At 43.7% G+C, this 19,780-nt stretch overlaps 1 protein-coding gene across 1 annotated transcript in view; it reads right to left on the reverse strand.

Annotated features, from left to right (window-relative positions):
* Positions 1 to 539: 539 nt before the first annotated feature.
* CFAP299 (cilia and flagella associated protein 299) overlaps positions 540 to 19,780 on the reverse strand; it is a 761,000-nt gene continuing 741,759 nt past the window's right edge. The window contains exon 6 of the mRNA XM_077476172.1: positions 540 to 688. Coding sequence (XP_077332298.1) covers positions 593 to 688 — 96 coding nt within the window. The 3' untranslated portion in view covers positions 540 to 592. The remainder of the gene's footprint in view (positions 689 to 19,780) is intronic.

The following is a 19,780-nucleotide window of genomic DNA, read 5'->3' on the forward strand; positions in this document are numbered from 1 at the left end:
TTGCTGGAGCGGCCTTTTGCTGGCGCGGCCTTTTGCCGGCGGTGTTGCAGCGCTGCCCCATTGATTTCAATGGGGAGCATCGGAGGAGGAGAGGTGAGTTCACTGCTCCTTCACTGCTCCAAAGAAGCTGCTGGTAGGACATTTTTTGACGTCCTGCCAGCGCAACACTCCAGTGTGAAAGCCCTCGGGCCCTGGAGTGAATAAAGCAGCTGTTTTAAGGCATTTGCAGGCGCTATTTTTAACGCTATAGCGCCTGCAAAAAAACGCTCCAGTGTGAAAGGGGTCTTACCCCTTCTATCCTTTACAGGATAAATCTGCAGTTCCCATAGCGCTGCACAAATGTTTATTGTATGGTTTCACAGAGAGCACAATCAACTGTGACAGTTATCATTCGCTACGTTTTGGCAAACAGTTAAATCAATAGATTTAGTTCTGCTTTAAGTTATATTTGGCCATTTGTAGCCTTTCATTTTCAAGTTAAATCATGTAATTTTTCATGCACGTGTAAACAAACAAAAAAAACGGATACAAGATTTTTCTGTGTTTGCAACAGCTTTATTAACCATACATTATTTTCTCATGTAATTATAGACTAGGTCTTACGTCTAGTAATATGGTCATAAATAGCAGCCTGTGTGTAAAGATCAGTCTGTATAGGTGTCCGGGTTGTATTATCTCCTGGCGGAACCTAAAATATAAAAGAAAAACTGTGAGCTGCTCATGCTAAACCAAAATAAATGCAGGTCAATCAGCTTGGTACCCAGAGGCATTACAGTTTGCAAGTCAGTCACAGCAAGAGTTCTAACTAAAGGAGATTAACTGATTAGCTTGTGGGCTTCCTATCATGCTACAGAGAGCTCTATAATCACAATGCTTCTGTTTTGTGGGTAATTGGGAAAACCTGTTGATGTCTACACTCGCCATGTTTGAGGTGGGCAGAGCTTATTCAAGTCTTCCCTGCCCCCCCCCCCCCCCCATAGTGACAGATCATGCAATAATAATCTATCTATACTAACAAATAGCAGCAGCATACAATTATAATCAGTGATCTCTTCTTGTAGAAGTGTATTGAAAGGCTGAATCAGTGATCTAGCCACCCTTTAAAATAAAAGACAACTAAAATGAAACATCATAACCCCGGAGAATACATCCTACTGTGTATTACTGACTCGCTTTATTATTTGCAATTCCCTTAGCATTTTTAAGAACCATTGGAAATGGTGCCATTGTAGTGGTTGTGGTTCACAAAAACGAAATCTTGTCATAACGCAACACTAATGAATAGACATGTGCAGAGTGAAATATTTTGTTTCGGAATTTCGTTTTGGTCCGAAAAATAAATTTATTTAGTTACTCCCGAAATTTGTTTTAATTTATTTTGTTTTTCATTCAAAAATTGCATTCGCCCGAAAATACACATAAATTACGATCGAATCTGTCTTTGAAGGATTATGGTGTCTGTCGAATGTATAAAGAAGATTTGACAGAGCTGATAAACTCTATATAGCCTATAGGTGAAGCATTTGACTCTGGAAATGTACGATTGCAGCGTTGTACAGTTTCGATGCTCCGTCGAATATTATTATAAACGTGTGTGTTTTTCGTTGCTTTGTTGAATCTCCGTTGTTCATGTTGAATGAATGGTCTGTCTCACAGTGTCAGGTGTCATCTTTTCTCTCTGTCAAATCTTTTCTCTCTATGTCGAATATTTTCTCGATATAATCTTGGACTAATAGAGGTAAGGTTAGGCACATTCGACCACAGGTTCAATAGACACAGATTGTTATTGTCAGAGTCACGTCGAATCTCTATTCTATATCGAACTGTTGTAACAATGAAAACGAAAATAAAGCATTTATGTCGGATCTTTTGTTTTTCGGATTCTGCACTTTTGTTATCGTTGGTCAAAAAGAAAATACCTGAAATTCGGACTAAAATACATTCGGACGAAAACGAATGCACATGTCTACTAATGAATAATGTTCAAAAGCTCCACATTTCCCACTACTAGGGACAAAGCTCAGACAACACTATCATGGGTTTGAGGTAAATCCTGCATGTGTGAAGTTCGTGGTCCTGGCAAATTTATGGTGAATATCACTGGGCCAAATTCTTTGTAACCTTAATGCACTGCATGACCTTTGAACCTAGGTCAGCTGGCTTAGAAGGACCAATAACTAGGACCTTGCTAAGTAACAGCACCCTCATTATTGTAGCCAGCTGCTGGACTAAAGAAAGATGATGAAGTAGACATTTGCCTCTTTACAATCACTTTACTTTCACTTTCTGCTGTTATGTTGATTGTTGTATTGCACTATCCCCTCATGTCAGAGGGAAACAATAGTCAGGAAAGCCTATGGACTTCTTTGCAGAATGCTGAGGTTCATGGGAATTGTCCAAACCCAAACCTCATCCATACAACTGAGCGCAAGCAGCACTCAGCCAGACATTTTTGTGAAAAAGCTATATACTTTCTGAAGCAGTACTGAAGGTATTTTGCTATATGTGTTTCACACTGGGTAAAAGCTGTAAAGCACAAAATATGAAGTTGCCCTTTAAGGCCTCATGCACACTAATACTTCTGAGTTTAGCTTTTGTAAATGCAGAAGAAATGATCTGGAAAGTAAAGGCAACTTTTATACTTATCAGATCATTTTTTTCTGCACTTAGATATGCCTTCTTTAAAGATGGTTTAGCATCATTCAACTTCACAAAACCAACATTAAACGCTTCCCATCCAAGCCAATTCTGGCACTTTGCTCCTACATGTAAAAATCATAACTTTTTGTCTAGAAAATTACTCAGAATCCCCAAACTAGACATGGGGGCCGTCAAAAAAAATTGTTTTTTTTTTTTCGTACGGAAAAAAAATCGTATTTTCGTGTATGAAATTCAATTCGGATTCGTACGAAATACAAATTTCCTTTAGTTGTAAACTTTTTGTTAAAATAATGAAAATTTGTTATGATGCATTTATCATTATGAGGGGTTCCCACCATCCCTGTGCTGTGCTGACTTCCTGAATTTTTAACTTTTAGGTTTGTTAACTTTTTGTAAGAATTACGAATGTTCGTTATGATGAATTTATCATTATGAGGGGTCCCCACCATCCCTTTGCTGAGTTCCCAGGTCTGTACACCTGCTGTGTCCATTATGAGGGGTTCCCACCATCCCTGTGCTGTGTTGACTTCCTCTGATTCGTGAACAAAACACTAGTCACAATTCTGTTAATTTGGATCCGAAATTCTGAAATTCCTTAACGAAATTTCATATTTTATATGAAATTCGTAAGCATAGAAATTCCCATAGGGTCCCCACTATCCCTGTGCTGAGTTCCCAGGTCTGTACACCTGCTGTGCCCATTATGAGGGGTTCCCTCTATCCCTGTGCTGAGTTCCCAGGTCTGTACACCTTCCGTGTGCATTATGAGGGGTTCCCACCATCCCTGTGCTGAGTTACCGGGTCTGAGTATACACCCGCTGTGCCCATTATGAGGGGCTCCCACCATCCCTGTGCTCTGCTGACTTCCTCTGATTGGTGAGCAAAACACCAGTCACAATTTTATTAATTTGGAAATTCCGAAATTGTTTAACGAAATTTCAGATTTCGCATACAATTTGTAAGCATAGAAATTCCCCATAGGGTGCCCACCATCCCTGTGCTGATTTCCTGGGGTTTTAACTTTTAGGTTCGTTACATTTTCGTAACAATTGCTAATTGTCGTTATAATGAATTTATCATTATGAGAGGTTCCTACCATCCCTGTGCTGACTTCCTGGGTTTTTAACTTTTAAGTTTGTTAACTTTTCGTAACAATTACCAATTTTCATTATATATTTGGATCCGAAATTTGTAAACAAAATTTCGTACGGAATTCGTATGCATAAAAATTCGTATTTCTGATTCGTACGAACGTACGAATTTCCAGGAATTTCATACTCCAGGATTCATACGAAATTAATTAACACATGTCTTCTCCAAACATTATATATCTTTTTTTTAGCAGAGACCTTAGGGAAAAAAATGGTAGTCATTGCAACTTTTTATGTCACACAGTATTTGCGCAGCAATTTTTCAAACGTGTTTTTTTTTTTAAAACTGTTTCATGAATTAAAAAAAAAAAAGCAGTAAAGTTAGACCAATTTTTTTGTATAATGCGAAAGATGATGTTACATAAAATAAGTAAATAGATACTTAGCATGTCACGTTTTAAAATTGCCCACATTCTTTTTTTTTCATTCTTTAATTGACTTCAATGTTTTTATTTTTACTCTTTCTGTTTTAAAAAAATGTGATCACTTTTATTCATATTACAAAGAATGTAAACATCCCTTGTAAAAGGAATAGTGCGTGACAGGTCCTCTTTATGGAGAGATGTGGGCTCAATAAGACCCCACATCTCTCCTCCAGGCTGTTAAGGCTGAGATAAAAAAAGAACTTTCTCTGCCTTTCCAGCCGCATCCTCTGCTTTGTTTACATCCATCGGCCCTGATGTGATGTCATAATGTCACGCCTGGGCCTCCGAGGGTCATAAAGATGACTGGGGACCATCTGGTCACCAGAAATCTCTATGTTCAACTTCTGGCAGTGATCGATTTATTCTCCAGCTTGCCAATGTCAAGGGCGAGCCTGGAGAAGCACCAGAGGGCGGTGGGAGGGGGGGGGCGTCCCCTGCCGCCGCCTGTAAGAACAATCAAGCAGCTGAACTGCTGCTATGATTGTTCTTACAGGGCACAGAATCGCTGGCAAAAAAAACAATATCTGAATGATGCCTGTAGCTGCAGGCATCATTCAGATATCACCACTCAAAGTCCATGACATCATATGATGTACCTTGGGCAGGAAGTGGTTAAACAGACCACAAATTCAAATTTTCATTGATTTGGTAAGCGCATCTAAATGTTGAATGTGTAAACACTTCTGAAAATTGAGTGTACAAATGCTCTTAGAAAACCATAGGATGTGGTCAGACTCATTTAAAGTGGAACTAAACCCATTAAGTTAACTGTTTCCCAAAACAGTTACATTCAAGACATGCCATGAATGATAACTGTCATAGTAGCATGTGCTTTCAACAAACTGTCAAGTAATCAAAAGGCTGGTGTCATTGCTGATCACATGTGCAGCACCATGGCAACTGCAGATCAAACAAAGTCCAAGATGGAAACTTCCTTGGCTGTAAAGATAGGGGGGGTTAGTTTTGCTATAGGAAGGAATGGTCTGTTTTAAGATGCTACCATGCATGGGACCTGTGGCTGTGCATCTGCTATGGTTAATAAATGTCCAAAGTGGTGATGCATATAGGATAAGGATATAAATTAGAATAAGTGGAAAGGGAGAAAGTGCTCTTTTAAACATTTATGGTCGCGTTCTGGACCACTGCACCCTTTTACTTTCATCATAACAACATGGATTTACTGACTCCTGCATTCATAAGGCAACATGACATTATACAGGTAACAGGTGTATAAATGCTTTATATAGAAGGCCAGGGAGGAGTTACATGTACGAGTAAACTTTTATCGATATGAAATTTAGCAAAAGTGTTAGAGTTAGAGAGATCACTATTCTTTTTTTCTGTACTGGAGGATGATACACAGTACCCACATTTTTGCACAGGGTGCCATAAAACCTAAGGCCGTCCCCATGAGCAAACACAAAAGAATCATTCACAGCTTGCAACAATTCAACTGTGTATGGGAAGAAATGCAGCTGCAACACTTTTGTGCCAGTAATATTACGGCCTGTTTGTAAACAGTTTGTGTACACATAGTGAATTAGATCCCCTCAGCTGGAAAACCAGGAGGAACCCATAGCACCAAATGCACTGCAGAAAAATAGAGTTTTGTTATCACACAAGTCTGATTCAGATATTTGAAGTCTGAAAAAAACAATCCTAAAGCTGAGTTCTGGACAGATATAAAAGACACAGATTAAAGTAGATTTGTGTTCATTAATACATCATTAAAGGGTTAGTTCACATTTTCATGAAAAACTAAAAGGTGATGCCTCGTGCTGATGGTGTAGCAGTAGCAATTCACAGTATTCCTCAATACACAGCCCTGGAAAGAGTATCCATCAATGGCAAGCGTCACCACTGTACTAGATGCCAAGGATTAGTCCTAGATTGGAGCTATGTAGCACCAATATTTGGGTTATGGTCCCTTTAAGGGAAACGTGGGTGTACTCAGGGATCTCATCCATGTTGGGTGAGAAATTCTGGGGTAGTCAAGTAAAGGAGAGGACTCGCAGTCCTCTCGGTAAATTAGTAGAGATGTATTTTAGGATCTGAAATTTTGGAGGTTCGGAGAGACATTCAGGTGGGAAAAGAACCTCCTGACTATTGAGACTTAAGCAGCCTCCAGAAAACAGCACATAAAGCAGGAAGCTCTTATGCCATGTACCCACGACCAGACTTTTCGACGGACTAGGTCCGACTGTCTCCTCGACAGACTTTCGGCGGAGTTCCGACGGACTTTCCGAATTAACGGACTTAGCCACACACTATCACACCAAAGTCCGACGGATTTGAACGTGATGATGTACGACCGGACTAGAATAAGGATGTTCATAGCCAGTAGCCAATAGCTGCCCTAGCGTTGTTTTTCGTCCATCGTACTAGCATACAGACTAACAGATTTTTCAACCGGACTCGAGTCCGTCGGAAAGATTTGAAACATGTTTTATTTCTAGGTTCGTCTGACTTTTGGGAAAAAAAGTCAGCTGGAGCCCATACACGATCGTAATATCCGACAGATTCATTCCGTCTGACCTAGCCCGTCGAAAAGTCGCGGCATTAGTATTAGATGTGATGGTGTAGGAGTTGGAAGGAAATATGGTTGTGGGCTTCACGTAGGGCTGGTTGTGGACTGCACGTAGGGCTGCTTGTGGGCTGCACATAGGCTACAAACTGATAAAACCATCTGAAGCTGGACGCTGCTAACCCTGGGATAAAAGCCCTTGACTTTTGCAGATTTGTTTGTTTGATTTGTGTTGAAGATAAGCAGACTTTTGTGTTGCATTTTCTGAAGTTTTGTGTAGCTGTTGCACATGTTCCCAAAGTGCTAGATCCCCTGAATATTACACCACATGACTGCACTGATCAATGAGATGCACTTATTTTTTCAGGGATGCCTTACAGAAAGAAGAAACCTCAAATACAGCACATGGCTGTACTGTCCAAGGAGTGCTTGCGATTTTGCTCACTCCCGTGTCATGGATTGTGGCATATGGTGTACGGACCCTGCCATGCAGCTGAGATATTTGTGATTTTTTATGAAAAAAGGTGAACTTACCCTTTATGGGTCCATTCACACCATATGCACATATACATTGTAAAAGAGATAGATTTCAATAGAAGCAGTTCACACCAGTGACTTGCGCTAATCAGCGTTGCTAATAGAACAGACCCTACACGTGTAAATGTATGAAAGCACACTTCAAGGTGATTAAACGCAAGAGTCAGAACTGCATGTTGGTGTTTCTTTTACAAATAAAGCTTACTGAAGTTACTGACACATATTTTTCAAGTTGATTAAGCCAATTTAAATCAATACACAACAATGGCATGTACAGCACATTTTAGTGCATATAAAATGTAGGCTAAAGTGATATCATTAAAAGAAGAAGATCACCTTTGGAGCATGTTACACATTACACCCCTTTATTTAGGGAATGACATGCATCACGCTCAATCAACCCCCACCCCACCCCCGGCTCAACCCTGTATAGAGGTAACAGAAGTATGAACAGAAAGCTGGAGGACGTGTCTGCAGGAGCCTGACATTGCACTTGTCATTCACTGATCATGGGTGCAATGCTTTGCATGCTCCTATGGTGGGAAAAACTAAAGAATACATTTTTTATTTCCTACACAAATATGTGCATTTATATTTTTGTTTCCTAAAGGTGAACTTAGATATAGGAAAAAAACATTGACTGGATCAGGTTTACCACTAATTTAACAATAAGAACGATCCTTCATTCACAATGTTTACCCAACTACAAAGCTTAGTAATTTAGAAACTAAGTCTACATTTGTAAATAAGTTAATCCCTCTACATTCAATAAATATGCTCATGCATAGGAAACAGCTGCAGTTAGATAAACATGATCAATATTATTAAGAATGTTTTAAGCTGAAAATACAGTGTACAGTTAGTTTAAAAGGGTACTGTTTATTATTATTTTTTATTATGTGAATTTTGTTCTCTGTCTGGTGGAGCATCAACTCTGTCTTGGATGCTGAAAAATTCTGTACATTTCTGTAATATTTGCAAATTTCCCCTTGGTTTGTCTCTTTAAAAGCCCTGTGAGTACATACAATTACTAGTTGATCCTATGAGAAATCTAGTGAGGTACCAACTTCTTGTAGTCTTCTGACAACCCTGACTGTGCTAAACTGAAATCCCAAGCAATGTTGTCAGCCCAGTTCTCCCTTGCTAGACTATGGAACACCAACTCCTCATCTCTATAACAAAGGGGATGTGTTCTGTGTTAGCATAAGAGAGATAAATGGCTATTTGCCATATGGTGTGTTACTTACAGTGCCTTGAAAAAGTATTCACACCCCTTGAAATTTTCACCATCTTGTCATGTTACAACCAAAAACGTAAATGTATTTTATTGGGATTTTAGGTGATAGACCAACACAAAACGGCACATAATTGTGAAGTGGAAGGAAAATGATAAAAAAAGGGTATGACTCACACCAAACCAATGTTGTGGGGACCTTATGCCCAACACTTGGCTGCATGCTGCATTTAGCCCGTCAGTGATCAATGTGCAGTAAGGAGAACAAGGGGCTACATACGGAGTACCAGAGCCTTGAAAATAATTAGCCCATTAAAAAAATGCCAGTCCTGGTCTATTGCAATATCACTGACGAGTAAAAAAAAGAACACTGTCATATTGTTACTTTACAAGGTTTGCTTGAACCACTCCTATCTACATCTTTCTGCTGCTTTTGTACATCTGTGACCACCTCCTCCCTAGACTGCTCTTGTTCCAGATATCTCCAGTTGAACTGCTCCAGTCCTGTCAATCTCCCCTTCAGTCAGACCACTCCAGTCATGACCATCTCCCTGGCACACCGTTTCAATCCCAAGTCAAATTGCTCTGATCCCCGCATCTACCCCCTGTGACCACTTTTATTCAGCTCACACAGCAGCAGCCTCTAATGATCGCTGGCTTGAATAGCTTTTTATGTTCTTTAGACCCATTTATAACATATGAATGGATTTGAAAATAAACAAAGCCATTTAAATGAATGTGTGAAGCTGAAGCCACTGTACTCATGTCAGAGATCAATTTTAATGAATGGATTTGTTTACAAACACAAATCCATTCATAAATGTGCAAAAAAGGAAAAAATTGTATTTTGATGTGCCATTAAATCCATTTATTGTAGTTCCTTAACGGACACAGCGTCAAGTATAATAAAACAATGGCTTATGCTTCTGTCATCAGGAAATTGGACACTGGCAAACAAAGCTATAAGACAGCTTAGTATAACCCCTTCCACTCCTATCATGCTCCAACTGTGTGGTGAAGCAATAGTAGAAGTGGATTATAGGAACAGAGAGGAGGGACCTGTGTCCCATAAATGTCCCTGGGTGAAACCAATTCCCTTGAGTCCAGATGTTGTTGACTGAAAAAGTCTACCTGCCAGTTTGTCACTGCTGTAATGTGCACAGTGGACAGGGCTGGAACATGAAGTTCTTCAAAGGCCACAATCTGGTCAACCTCTTTTTGAACTGCAAGACTTTTGGTTCCTTCTTGATGGTTAATAAAGGTCACTGCTATGGCATCATCAAGCTGGGTCAGAAGACCATGCGATTGGGAGGTCCAGCGTTGAAGGGATAGTCAAATCACTCTAATGCCGCGTACACACGACTGGACTTTTTGACGGACTAGGTCTGACAGTCTTCCTGACGGACTTTCAGCAGAGGTCTGATGGACTTACAGACTAAGCCTGTTCAAAAGTCTGTTCGTTTTGCACGTAATGACGTAAACAAGGAAGTTCAGTAGCCAGTAGCCAACAGCTGCCCTTGCGTCGTATTTGGTCTGTCAGACTAGCACACAGACAAACGGTTTTCCGGATTTTTAGTCCGTCGGATAGATTTGAAACATGTTCTATTTCTAGGTCTGTCGGATTTATTTTTATTTTTATAAAAAGCGGTCAGACTAGCCCACACACGATCGGATTATCCGACGGACTGATCCAGTCGGACCTAGTCTGCTGGATAGTCCGGTCGTGTGTACGTGGCATAAGTTCCAGTATGTTGATAGGGAGATTACCTTCCTTATTTGTGAGGGTTGTCCCAGGCTCCTCTCCAGCCCATAAGGCTGGCATCTGACTTGAGCAGCTTCCAGATCATTGAAAGATAGGTTTTCCTGATTCCAAGGTTAGGCTTGAGAGCAATCAAGGCAGAGAAACCAGAATTCTGAGCTGCAACTGTCTCAAGAATGGGCAAATGGAACTGCTCTAAAAAAGCCTACGATCGAACCCAGAAAACTTGTTCAAAAGCAGAGCATTGGGTTGCTTCTGAACTGCAAAGGCTGGACGTGGGAGTGGAAAGTTTAGTGTTTTTCCTTTGGAAGAAAAACCCTGCACAGAATACTCCAAGCGATGAGTCAGCTTCAGTGTAGTTTTCTGGAGGTTCAGTGCTAAATGTTCCCTCAGTGGAAGTTCATCAAGGGATTCCACAATGGGAATTCCCTGTGAGGTTAGTAGAGTAAATACAAGGGCTAGAACCTTGCTGAATACTAGTGATGGACGAACTTCCGATGGGACGTTTCGCGAACGCGGACCGCGTACGCGGCCGATATTTCACGAACCATAACGTTCGCGGTGGGCCCCATTGACTTCAATGGGAGGCGAACTTTGCAAACCTACAGGTCAAATTTGCAGCCACAAAATAATTACTAGCTGTGCAAACATAGTCCCACCACATGGCCAATGACATAACACATGTATAAGGTGAATCTGGGATCGACAACTACAAGCATTCTTTTTTTATATGTGAAATTGTGACAATTCAGGACTGTGGAGCGCATGAAGGCAAAAGAGGAGAGGGAAGGTCAGGGTAGGTAAAGAAGAGGGTGCATGAGATGATCACCAGCAGCGTGACATACAGCAATGACACCTGCACCGTGATAGAGTGATCTGACACCAGCACCATGATAGAGAGCACTGACATCAGCAGCGTGACATACAGCAAAGACACCTGCACCGTGATAGAGTGATCTGACAACAGCACCGTGATAGAGAGCACTGACATCAGCAGCGTGACATACAGCAATGACACCTGCATCGTGATAGAGTGATCTGACACCAGCACCGTGATAGAGAGCACTGACATCAGCAGCGTGACATAAAGCACTGACACCAGCACTGTGATATACAGCACTGACACCAGCACCGTGATATACAGCACTGACACCTGCACCGTAAGCAGCCCCAGGAGGAAGACAGCATAGCACAGGGATGGTGGGAGCCCCTCATAATGAGCATAGCACAGGGATGGTGGGAGCCCCTCATAATAAGCAGCCCCAGGAGGAAGTCAGCACAGCACAGGGATGGTGGGAGCCCCTCATAATAAGCAGCCCCAGGAGTAAGTCAGCACAGCACAGGGAGGTTGGGAGCCCCTCATAATAAGCAGCCCCAGTAGAAATATGACACCGCTCAACCTCTTCAAAGAGGAGGGTACGGACATATAGTACGGTGTGCTTTTTTTGGACAAGGAAGTGAGCCAAATGAAGAAAGAAGGTCTCTGTGCTCGATTAAAAAAATTGTTTATAGACATATACATGGTCTACTGGTCACATGTGTTGAATTCCTCCGAGATCCATGCCTCATTCATTTTTAGAAATGTGAGGTAGTTAACACTGTCGTGAGCTAGGCGGGTACGCTTATCGGTCACGATCCCCCCTGCTGCGCTGAACGTCCTTTCGGACAGGACACTGGATGAGGGGCAAGCCAACAGTTCGATTGCAAATTGGGCAAGCTCTGGCCAGAGGTCAAGCCTGCCCACCCAGTAGTCCAGGGGTTCATCACTCCTCAGAGCGTCCACATCGGCCGTTAACCCGATGTAGTCGGACACCTGACGGTCTAGGCGTTCCCTAATGCTGGATCCGGATGACACCTGTCGATGGGTCGGCTGAAAGAATGACCTCATATCCAAAGTCACCAACACATCTTCAAACCGGCCTCTTCTTGCAGGCGCTGTTGGAATTGGTACCCGCAACTCCTTCTCTGGGATTGGGAATTGCTCCTCTGCCAGCGCACGCAAAAGCAGAATGCAGCATTTCTCGAAGCAAGGCCTGGAAGTGCTGCATTCTGACAGCCCTCTGCGACGGCGGTAACATTTCCGCCATTTTGTGTTTGTACCGGGGGTCTAAGTACGTTGCCACCCAGTACTGGTCCTTGACTCTTATCCTTTTTATACGGGGGTCCCTGTTAAAACACTGGAGCATGAAGGCCTCCATTTGCACTAAACTGGAAGTGGTGTGGTGGCCTGGCTCCTGCTCATCATCCAGGATAATGTCGTCCTCTTCATTCTCCTCTCCCCATCCACGCACAACAGGGATCCCAGAAAGGTTTAAAGCATACTCTTCTTGCACCTCCTCATCCGCCCCGGCACCATCCTCCTCTGACTCCTCTTCAGACTCCTGTTGTTGACTTGTCTCAGATAGAGTAGCCCCCCCTGGGAATTCATCCAGCATTGCGACTTCCTCATCTTCCCACTCCTGCTCCCCCACAGCTTGATCAATGACACGACGCAATGCACGCTCCATAAAGAAGGCATAAGGTACCATGTCACTGATGGCGCCATGGCTGCGACTGACCAGTTTGGTGATCTCCTCAAATGGCCGCAGAAGTCTGCATGCGTCGCGCTTGAGCAGCCACTGGCGCGGTGAAAAAAAACCCAGCTCCCCAGAACCTGTTCTGCTGCAGAGTTCATACAGGTAGACGTTAACTGCACGTTTCTGCTGGAGCAGCATATCAAGCATATAGAAGGTTGAGTTCCATCGCGTCAGGCAATCGGAAATAAGACCTCTGACCGGCAGATTGTGTCGCTGCTGAATGTCAGCAAGGCGAGCGATGGCCGTGTAAGATCTTCTGAAATGGGCCGAGATTTTCCTTGCCTGCCGCAAGATGTCCTGGATCCCAGGGTATTTGACAACGAATCGCTGCACAACCAAGTTTAAGACGTGTGCCATGCATGGCATGTGCGTAATTTTGCCCTGTTTCAATGCGCTAAGCAGATTGGCACCGTTGTCACACACCACTTTACCAACTGTCAAATTGAGCGGTGTTAGCCACTGATCTGTCTGTGAACGCAAAGCTGAAAGGAGTGCCGGGCCAGTGTGGCTCTTGGCTTCCAGGCACAACAGACGCAGCACGGCATGGCAACGTCTCACCTGGCATGTCGAATAGGTTCTGGGGAGCTTGGGCGGCACAGCGGAAGAGACGCTAGCAGCGGAAAAGGAGGAGTCAGCCGAGGAGGAGAGGGAGGAGGATGGAGTAGGAGGAGGAGGAGGAGAAGAAGAGCCAGGCCTGCATGCAATCCGTGGTGGTAAAACCAAATCTACAAGGGTGCCACGGGTTACATGCTTGACGGCCGTCAGAAGGTTCACCCAGTGGGCAGTAAAAGTGATATACCTTCCCTGCCCGTGTTTGCTAGACCACGTGTCTGTGGTCAGATGTATCTTGGCACCGACACTGTGTGCCAGAGATACATTCACTTGCGGCTGAACATGGCCATATAGCTCTGGGATGCCCTTCTCTAAGAAATACTTCCTTCCTGGGACCTTCCATTGTGGTGTTTCAATGGCCACAAATTTTCGAGAGGCCTCCTTGTCCACCAGTTTATATGGCAGTAGTTGGTGGGCTATCAGTTCTGACAAGCCAGCCGTCAACCGTTGGGCAAGAGGGTTATCCGGCGTCATCATTGTTTTACGCTCGAACATTAGGCCCACGGAAGCCTGCCTTTTTGCAGAAAAACGTGAGTTTGGCGTGATGGAAAGTGGAGTGGAGGACAATTGTGAGGAGAGAGGAGAAGAAGTAGAAGACGAGGCTGGACAGTGAGAGCCTGGACTGTGGCTTTGTGTGTTCCATTGCTCCCACTGGGCTCGGTGATGGCTGCTCATGTGCCTTCTTAAGGCGGTCGTCCCTAGGTGAGTGTTGGGCTTAGCGCGACTAATGCGCTGACTGCATAGATTGCAGATGGCAACGCTATTGTCAGCAGCGGACACGTTAAAAAAAGCCCACACTGTGGAGCCATGTGCAGGTGTCCTGGGAGCGCCAGATGTGACCGTACATGGTCGATGACTCGCTCCTGATACATTAGCAGTCTGCTTTGTCCCTCCTGTGCAATGTAAGTTATTCCTGCTTCTCCTGCCTATCTGCTGGTCCATATCTCCCTCTGAACTCCCCTCCTCTTCCTCTCTTGTGGGCACCCACGTGACATAACTAGACACATCATCATCGACGTCACCTTCCCCACCGCTATAAGTAGAGATCGTCAGACTGCTGAGTGGCGGTTTTTGCTACCTCCTCTTCCTGATCCAATGCCAAGAGTGGCTGTGCATCAGACATGTCTTGATATGGATTGAAAAATAATTCCTGTGACTCAAGCGGAAGGTATGTGGTGGTGGTGATGTTGTTGGTGGTAGTGTCTTTGGGGGTGCACGTAGCAGAGAGTGAAGAAGAGGGTGCAGATCGAGAAGATGAGGAGGGTGCAGAAGAGTAAGGCTGAGTGAGACACTCAACCAAGTCTGGTGCGTCCTTTAAAGTAATTGAACGCACCTTCTGCAACTTTCCACTTTGGCTCAAGCCTGTTGCTCCTGCCCTACCCCTACCACCCCTACGGAAGGGCCTGCCTCTTCCTCTGCCTGTCATTTTTTAAATGACCCTGTGACAAAACTCTCAGTCCCTATACTGATAAAGGACTGCTGCAGAATAGGGCAGCAGTCAGCAGCAGTGCACCTCAACCCTATATATTGTGGACCTATACCAGTCCTTAAGGAATAGCAGACTGTATCTCACTCAACCCTATGTACTGTAGTACACTATACCTTACCAGTCCTTGTAAGGACCTTTGTGGAACTAGTAGGTTGTGATTAGCAGACTGTACCTCAGTCCCTATACTGATAAAGGACTGCTGCAGAATAGGGCAGCAGTCAGCAGTAGTGCACCTCAACCCTATATATTGTGGACCTATACCAGTCCTTAAGGATTAGCAGACTGTACCTCACCCAACCCTATGTACTGTAGTACACTATACCTTACCAGTCCTTATAAGGACCTTTGTGGAACTAGTAGGTTGTGATTAGCAGACTGTACCTCAGTCCCTATACTGATAAAGGACTGCTGCAGAATTGGGCAGCAGTCAGCAGTAGTGCACCTCAACCCTATATATTGTGGACCTATACAAGTCCTTAAGGATTAGCAGACTGTACCTCACCCAACCCTATGTACTGTAGTACACTATACCTTACCAGTCCTTATAAGGACCTTTGTGGAACTAGTAGGTTGTGATTAGCAGACTGTACCTCAGTCCCTATACTGATAAAGGACTGCTGCAGAATTGGGCAGCAGTCAGCAGTAGTGCACCTCAACCCTATATATTGTGGACCTATACCAGTCCTTAAGGAATAGCAGACTGTATCTCACTCAACCCTATGTACTGCCACACACAGTCTATTTAAACTGACAAAACACAGGCTACTGCAACAATAACTTGAATAGCACTCAAAAATATATCCTGTACTACTTTACCATACCAGTCCTGAAAAGGAATTTTGTGGACCTAATAGTAACAGCTAATGATTAAACTGATTGTCCCTGCTGCACACAGCGTCCTGTCCCTCTCTCTACACTGACAAAAGACAGGCTGCTGCAACAATGACTTGAATAGCAGTGGCTCAAACCTATATCCTGAACTACACCTAACACCTATACCATACCAGTCCTTAAAAGAACTTTTGTGGACCTAATAGCTAGCGATTTGGGTCACTGCAGTCTCTCCCTGCTCCACACAGAAACCTCTCCCTATAGTGACAGAAGAAAGAATGTAAAATGGCTGCCGGGATCAGGTCTATTTATAAGTTAGGGGGAATATCCAAGTGTCCATGTGCTGTAATGTCTCAATTGGCTGCCCTGTACCACATGATGGATGTGTCATCATAGGTCAAAGTTCTTTTACACAGTAAACACGGAAGTCCACCGGGCGAACAGCGGCAATAGTCCGCCGATCGGGCGGACCGTTAACAGCCGAAATTCGCCACGAACCGGCCGCCGGGCGAACCGTTCGGCCATCCCTACTGAATACCTTAAGGGGCAGTGAACAGATCAAAGGGAAAAGCAACAAATTGATATTGTTGCATACCCGCCACAAAACGCAGAAAGCATTGATGCACTGAAAAGATGCATGAAGGCATCCTTGATGTCCTCCACAGAGGAAAGAAAGTCTCTAGGATGGCTAGACGGTGCACCTGCACCTTCCCACTGTAGGTAAACCCTGGAGCCTCATGCACTGCAGCTAAACACCCAGTTTGCATGAGTCCCTAAATGTGTCAGAGACAAAGTGCAAAAAGCTATCTATATATATATCGATATATCTATATACTGTATATTGTTAATCACAAGGAGAAACAGCTGGTCATAGCCGGAGACTGTACCATGAATAGGATAGGATAGGACCTGGCTTACTGTAGTCTGAAATATGAAAATACCATGCTTAACCTGCCCATGGTAAGAGTGGAAGTGAGAACCTGTTGGAAGTAGAACTAAAGTGGACAAAAGCAGGAAGTGTTGCATAGACAGGAAGTGACATTTCACATATACTCAGACCTTTATTTCTTGTTTATATTTGTCCCATAAGGAACACTGAAATGACAGGACTGGTTAATACTGAGCCTGCAATATGAAAAGAGGACACTAAATGCATAGATGAACACCAGAAAAATTATAAAACAAAAAAGCAAAAAGTAAAAAATAGTGTAAAAAGGCAACCGAAGTAGGGCAAGATGAGTTCCCACCTAGCAATCCATGCTGTCCATACCTCACTTTTGGGAAATGGCCATGCTCATCTTAATGTTCTTAGTGTCATTTTTTTATTTTTGCTGATATTGAACTTCAGTGTGCTGGTTTTCTCTTCAATGCTGATTTTGTACTGCATCACCATAACATCATGAACCCACTAGGGATGGGCCTGTTCGTCAAATAGCGAACAATTTGGGGTGTTCGCGGCAAATTTGAAAGCCGCGGAACACCCTTTAAAAGTCTATGGGAGAAATCAAAAGTGCTCATTTTAAAGGTTAATATGCAAGTTATTGTCATAGAAAGTGTTTGGGGACTTGGGTCCTGCCCCAGGAGACATGTATCGATGCAAAAACAACTTTAAAAAACTGCAGTTTTTTGGGAGCAGTGATTTTAATAATGCTTAAAGTGAAACAATAAAAGTGTAATATTCCTTTAAATTTCGTACCTGGGGGGTGTCTATAGTATGCCTGTAAAGTGGTGCATGTTTCCTGTGTTTAGAACAGTCTAAAGCAAAATTACATTTCTAAAGGAAAAAAAGTAATTTGAAACTACTCGCGGCTATAATGAATTGTCTTTCCCGGCAATACACATAAAAGTCATTGAAAAAAAGGACATGGGATTCCCCAACAGGGGAACCTCGAAGCAATTTTTTTTTTAAATGCGTGGGGGTCCCCCCAAATTTCATACCAGGCCCTTCAGGTCTGGTATGGATATTAAGCGGAACCCCGCACCAATTCTTTTTTTTCTAAATGGTGTGGGATCCCCCCAAAAATCCATACCAGACCCTTATCCGACCACGCAACCTGGCAGGCTGCAGGAAAATAGGGGGGACAAGAGAGCGCCCCCCTCCTGAATCGTACCAGGCCACATACCCTCAACATTGGGAGGGAGCTTTGGGGTAGCCCCCCCCCAAAGCACCTTGTCCCCATGTTGATCGTCCGGAGGACAAAGTGTGGAAGAAGAAGCCGGAGAAGAAAAAGACATTAATAAAGGAATTGTCAAAAAATGTCTATTGTCTTTTTTAACATTTTTGACACTTTTTTTGTGAAATGGTAGAGGTACATTTGTACCCCATTACCAATTCACCCAGAGGGTGGGATCTGGGGGTCCCCTTGTTAAAGGGGGCTTCCAGATTCCGATGAGCCCCCCGCCCGCAGACCCCCACAACCACTGGGCAAGGGTTGTGGGGATGAGGCCCTTCTCCCCATCAACATGTGGACAAGATGCTTTAGGGGGTGCTACCGCAAAGCACCCTCCCCATGTTGAGGGCCTCAAGTAGTTTTAAATTACTTTTTTTCCTTTAGAAATGTCATTTTGCTCTCAGACTGTTCTAAACACGGAAAACATGCGCCACTTTACAGGCATACTCTAGACACCCCCAGGTATGAAGTTTAAAGGAATATTACACTTTTATTGTTCCACTTTAAGCATTATTAAAATCACTGCTCCCGAAAAAACTGCCGTTTTTAAAACTTTTTTGCATTGATAATTGTCCCCTGGGGCAGGACCTGGGTCCTCAAACACTTATTATGAGTTTTTTTTTTTTTTTTTTTAATAACTTGCATATAAGCCTTTAAAATTAGCACTTTTGATTATGCGTGTTTGTGTCCCATAGACTTTAACGGTGTTCGTGTGTTCAAACACATTTTTGCCTGTTCACACGTTCTGGATGCGAACCGAACCAGGGGGTGTTTGGCCCATCCCTAGTACCCACCCTTCACTAAGGTTACCTATGGGTATCTGTGTGGTATGGTTTGATGAACTGATACTCCCCATGGAGTCTTCAGGAACAGGATTCCAACAGACTGGTGCATCATGGCTCTGTACCTGTAAAGCACTCTGTGACTAATTCACTCAGTACACAAGTGTCTGGAAAGTGCTTCAGCAGAGCTGTAGGCTATAAAGGCCCTCATCCTGTGCCGAGGAATCCCCTTACACTGTATTTCATGCTGTTTTTTAATTACTATACTTACTTTTGAATTATTTTTGCTGGTTATGTGATGTGCTGGATCCTATTCTTCTTTAGTTTTCTCCTGGCAGTGGAAAGTCCTCTAGTCCTCTAGGTGCAAAGACTGGCACTGACATAAAGACATCAGCTCTGCTCTGTGCATGAATGACCTGAAAAGGAAGGGCATCATGGTGATGCCTCTTCAAGAAGCCAGCCCACGATGCCTTGTATTCGCAGTATTTTCTTTTCTTTTTTTTTTTTAACCACTTGCCGACCGCCGCACGACGATATACGTCGGCAGAATGGCACGGGCAGGCATATGGGCGTATATATAAGTCCCTGCCTGCCCGCGGGTGGGGGGCCCGATCGGGCCCCCCCCCCGGTGCCTGCGGCGGTCGGCATTCCTTCGAGAGCGATCCAGGATGAGGGGGCGGCCATTCATTCATGGCCACCCCCTCGCGATCGCTCTCGACGAATGCAAATCCTTCGTGACATCACTTCCTCTCCTGTAATGTAAACACAGGAGAGGAAGTGATGTATTCTCTCCTCCGTGTCGGTATTTTTCGTTCCGGCACCGAGGAGAGAAGTTCGGTGAGTTGCACCAACATACCACACATACAGTAGAACATGCCAGGCACACTCACACCCCCCCTTTACCCCCCGATCACCCCCCCAATTACCCCTGCCCTCCCAGTCACAGTGACACCAATTGCTTTTTTTTTTTTTTTGCATTGGTGTCATTTGTGACTGTAATAACTGTTAGGGCAGTTAGGGTTAGCCCC

The sequence above is a fragment of the Lithobates pipiens genome, unplaced genomic scaffold (assembly GCF_037356315.1).
Source record: "Lithobates pipiens isolate NorthernLeopardFrog02 unplaced genomic scaffold, aLitPip1_a1.2 Scaffold_13, whole genome shotgun sequence".
NCBI lineage: Eukaryota > Metazoa > Chordata > Amphibia > Anura > Ranidae > Lithobates > Lithobates pipiens.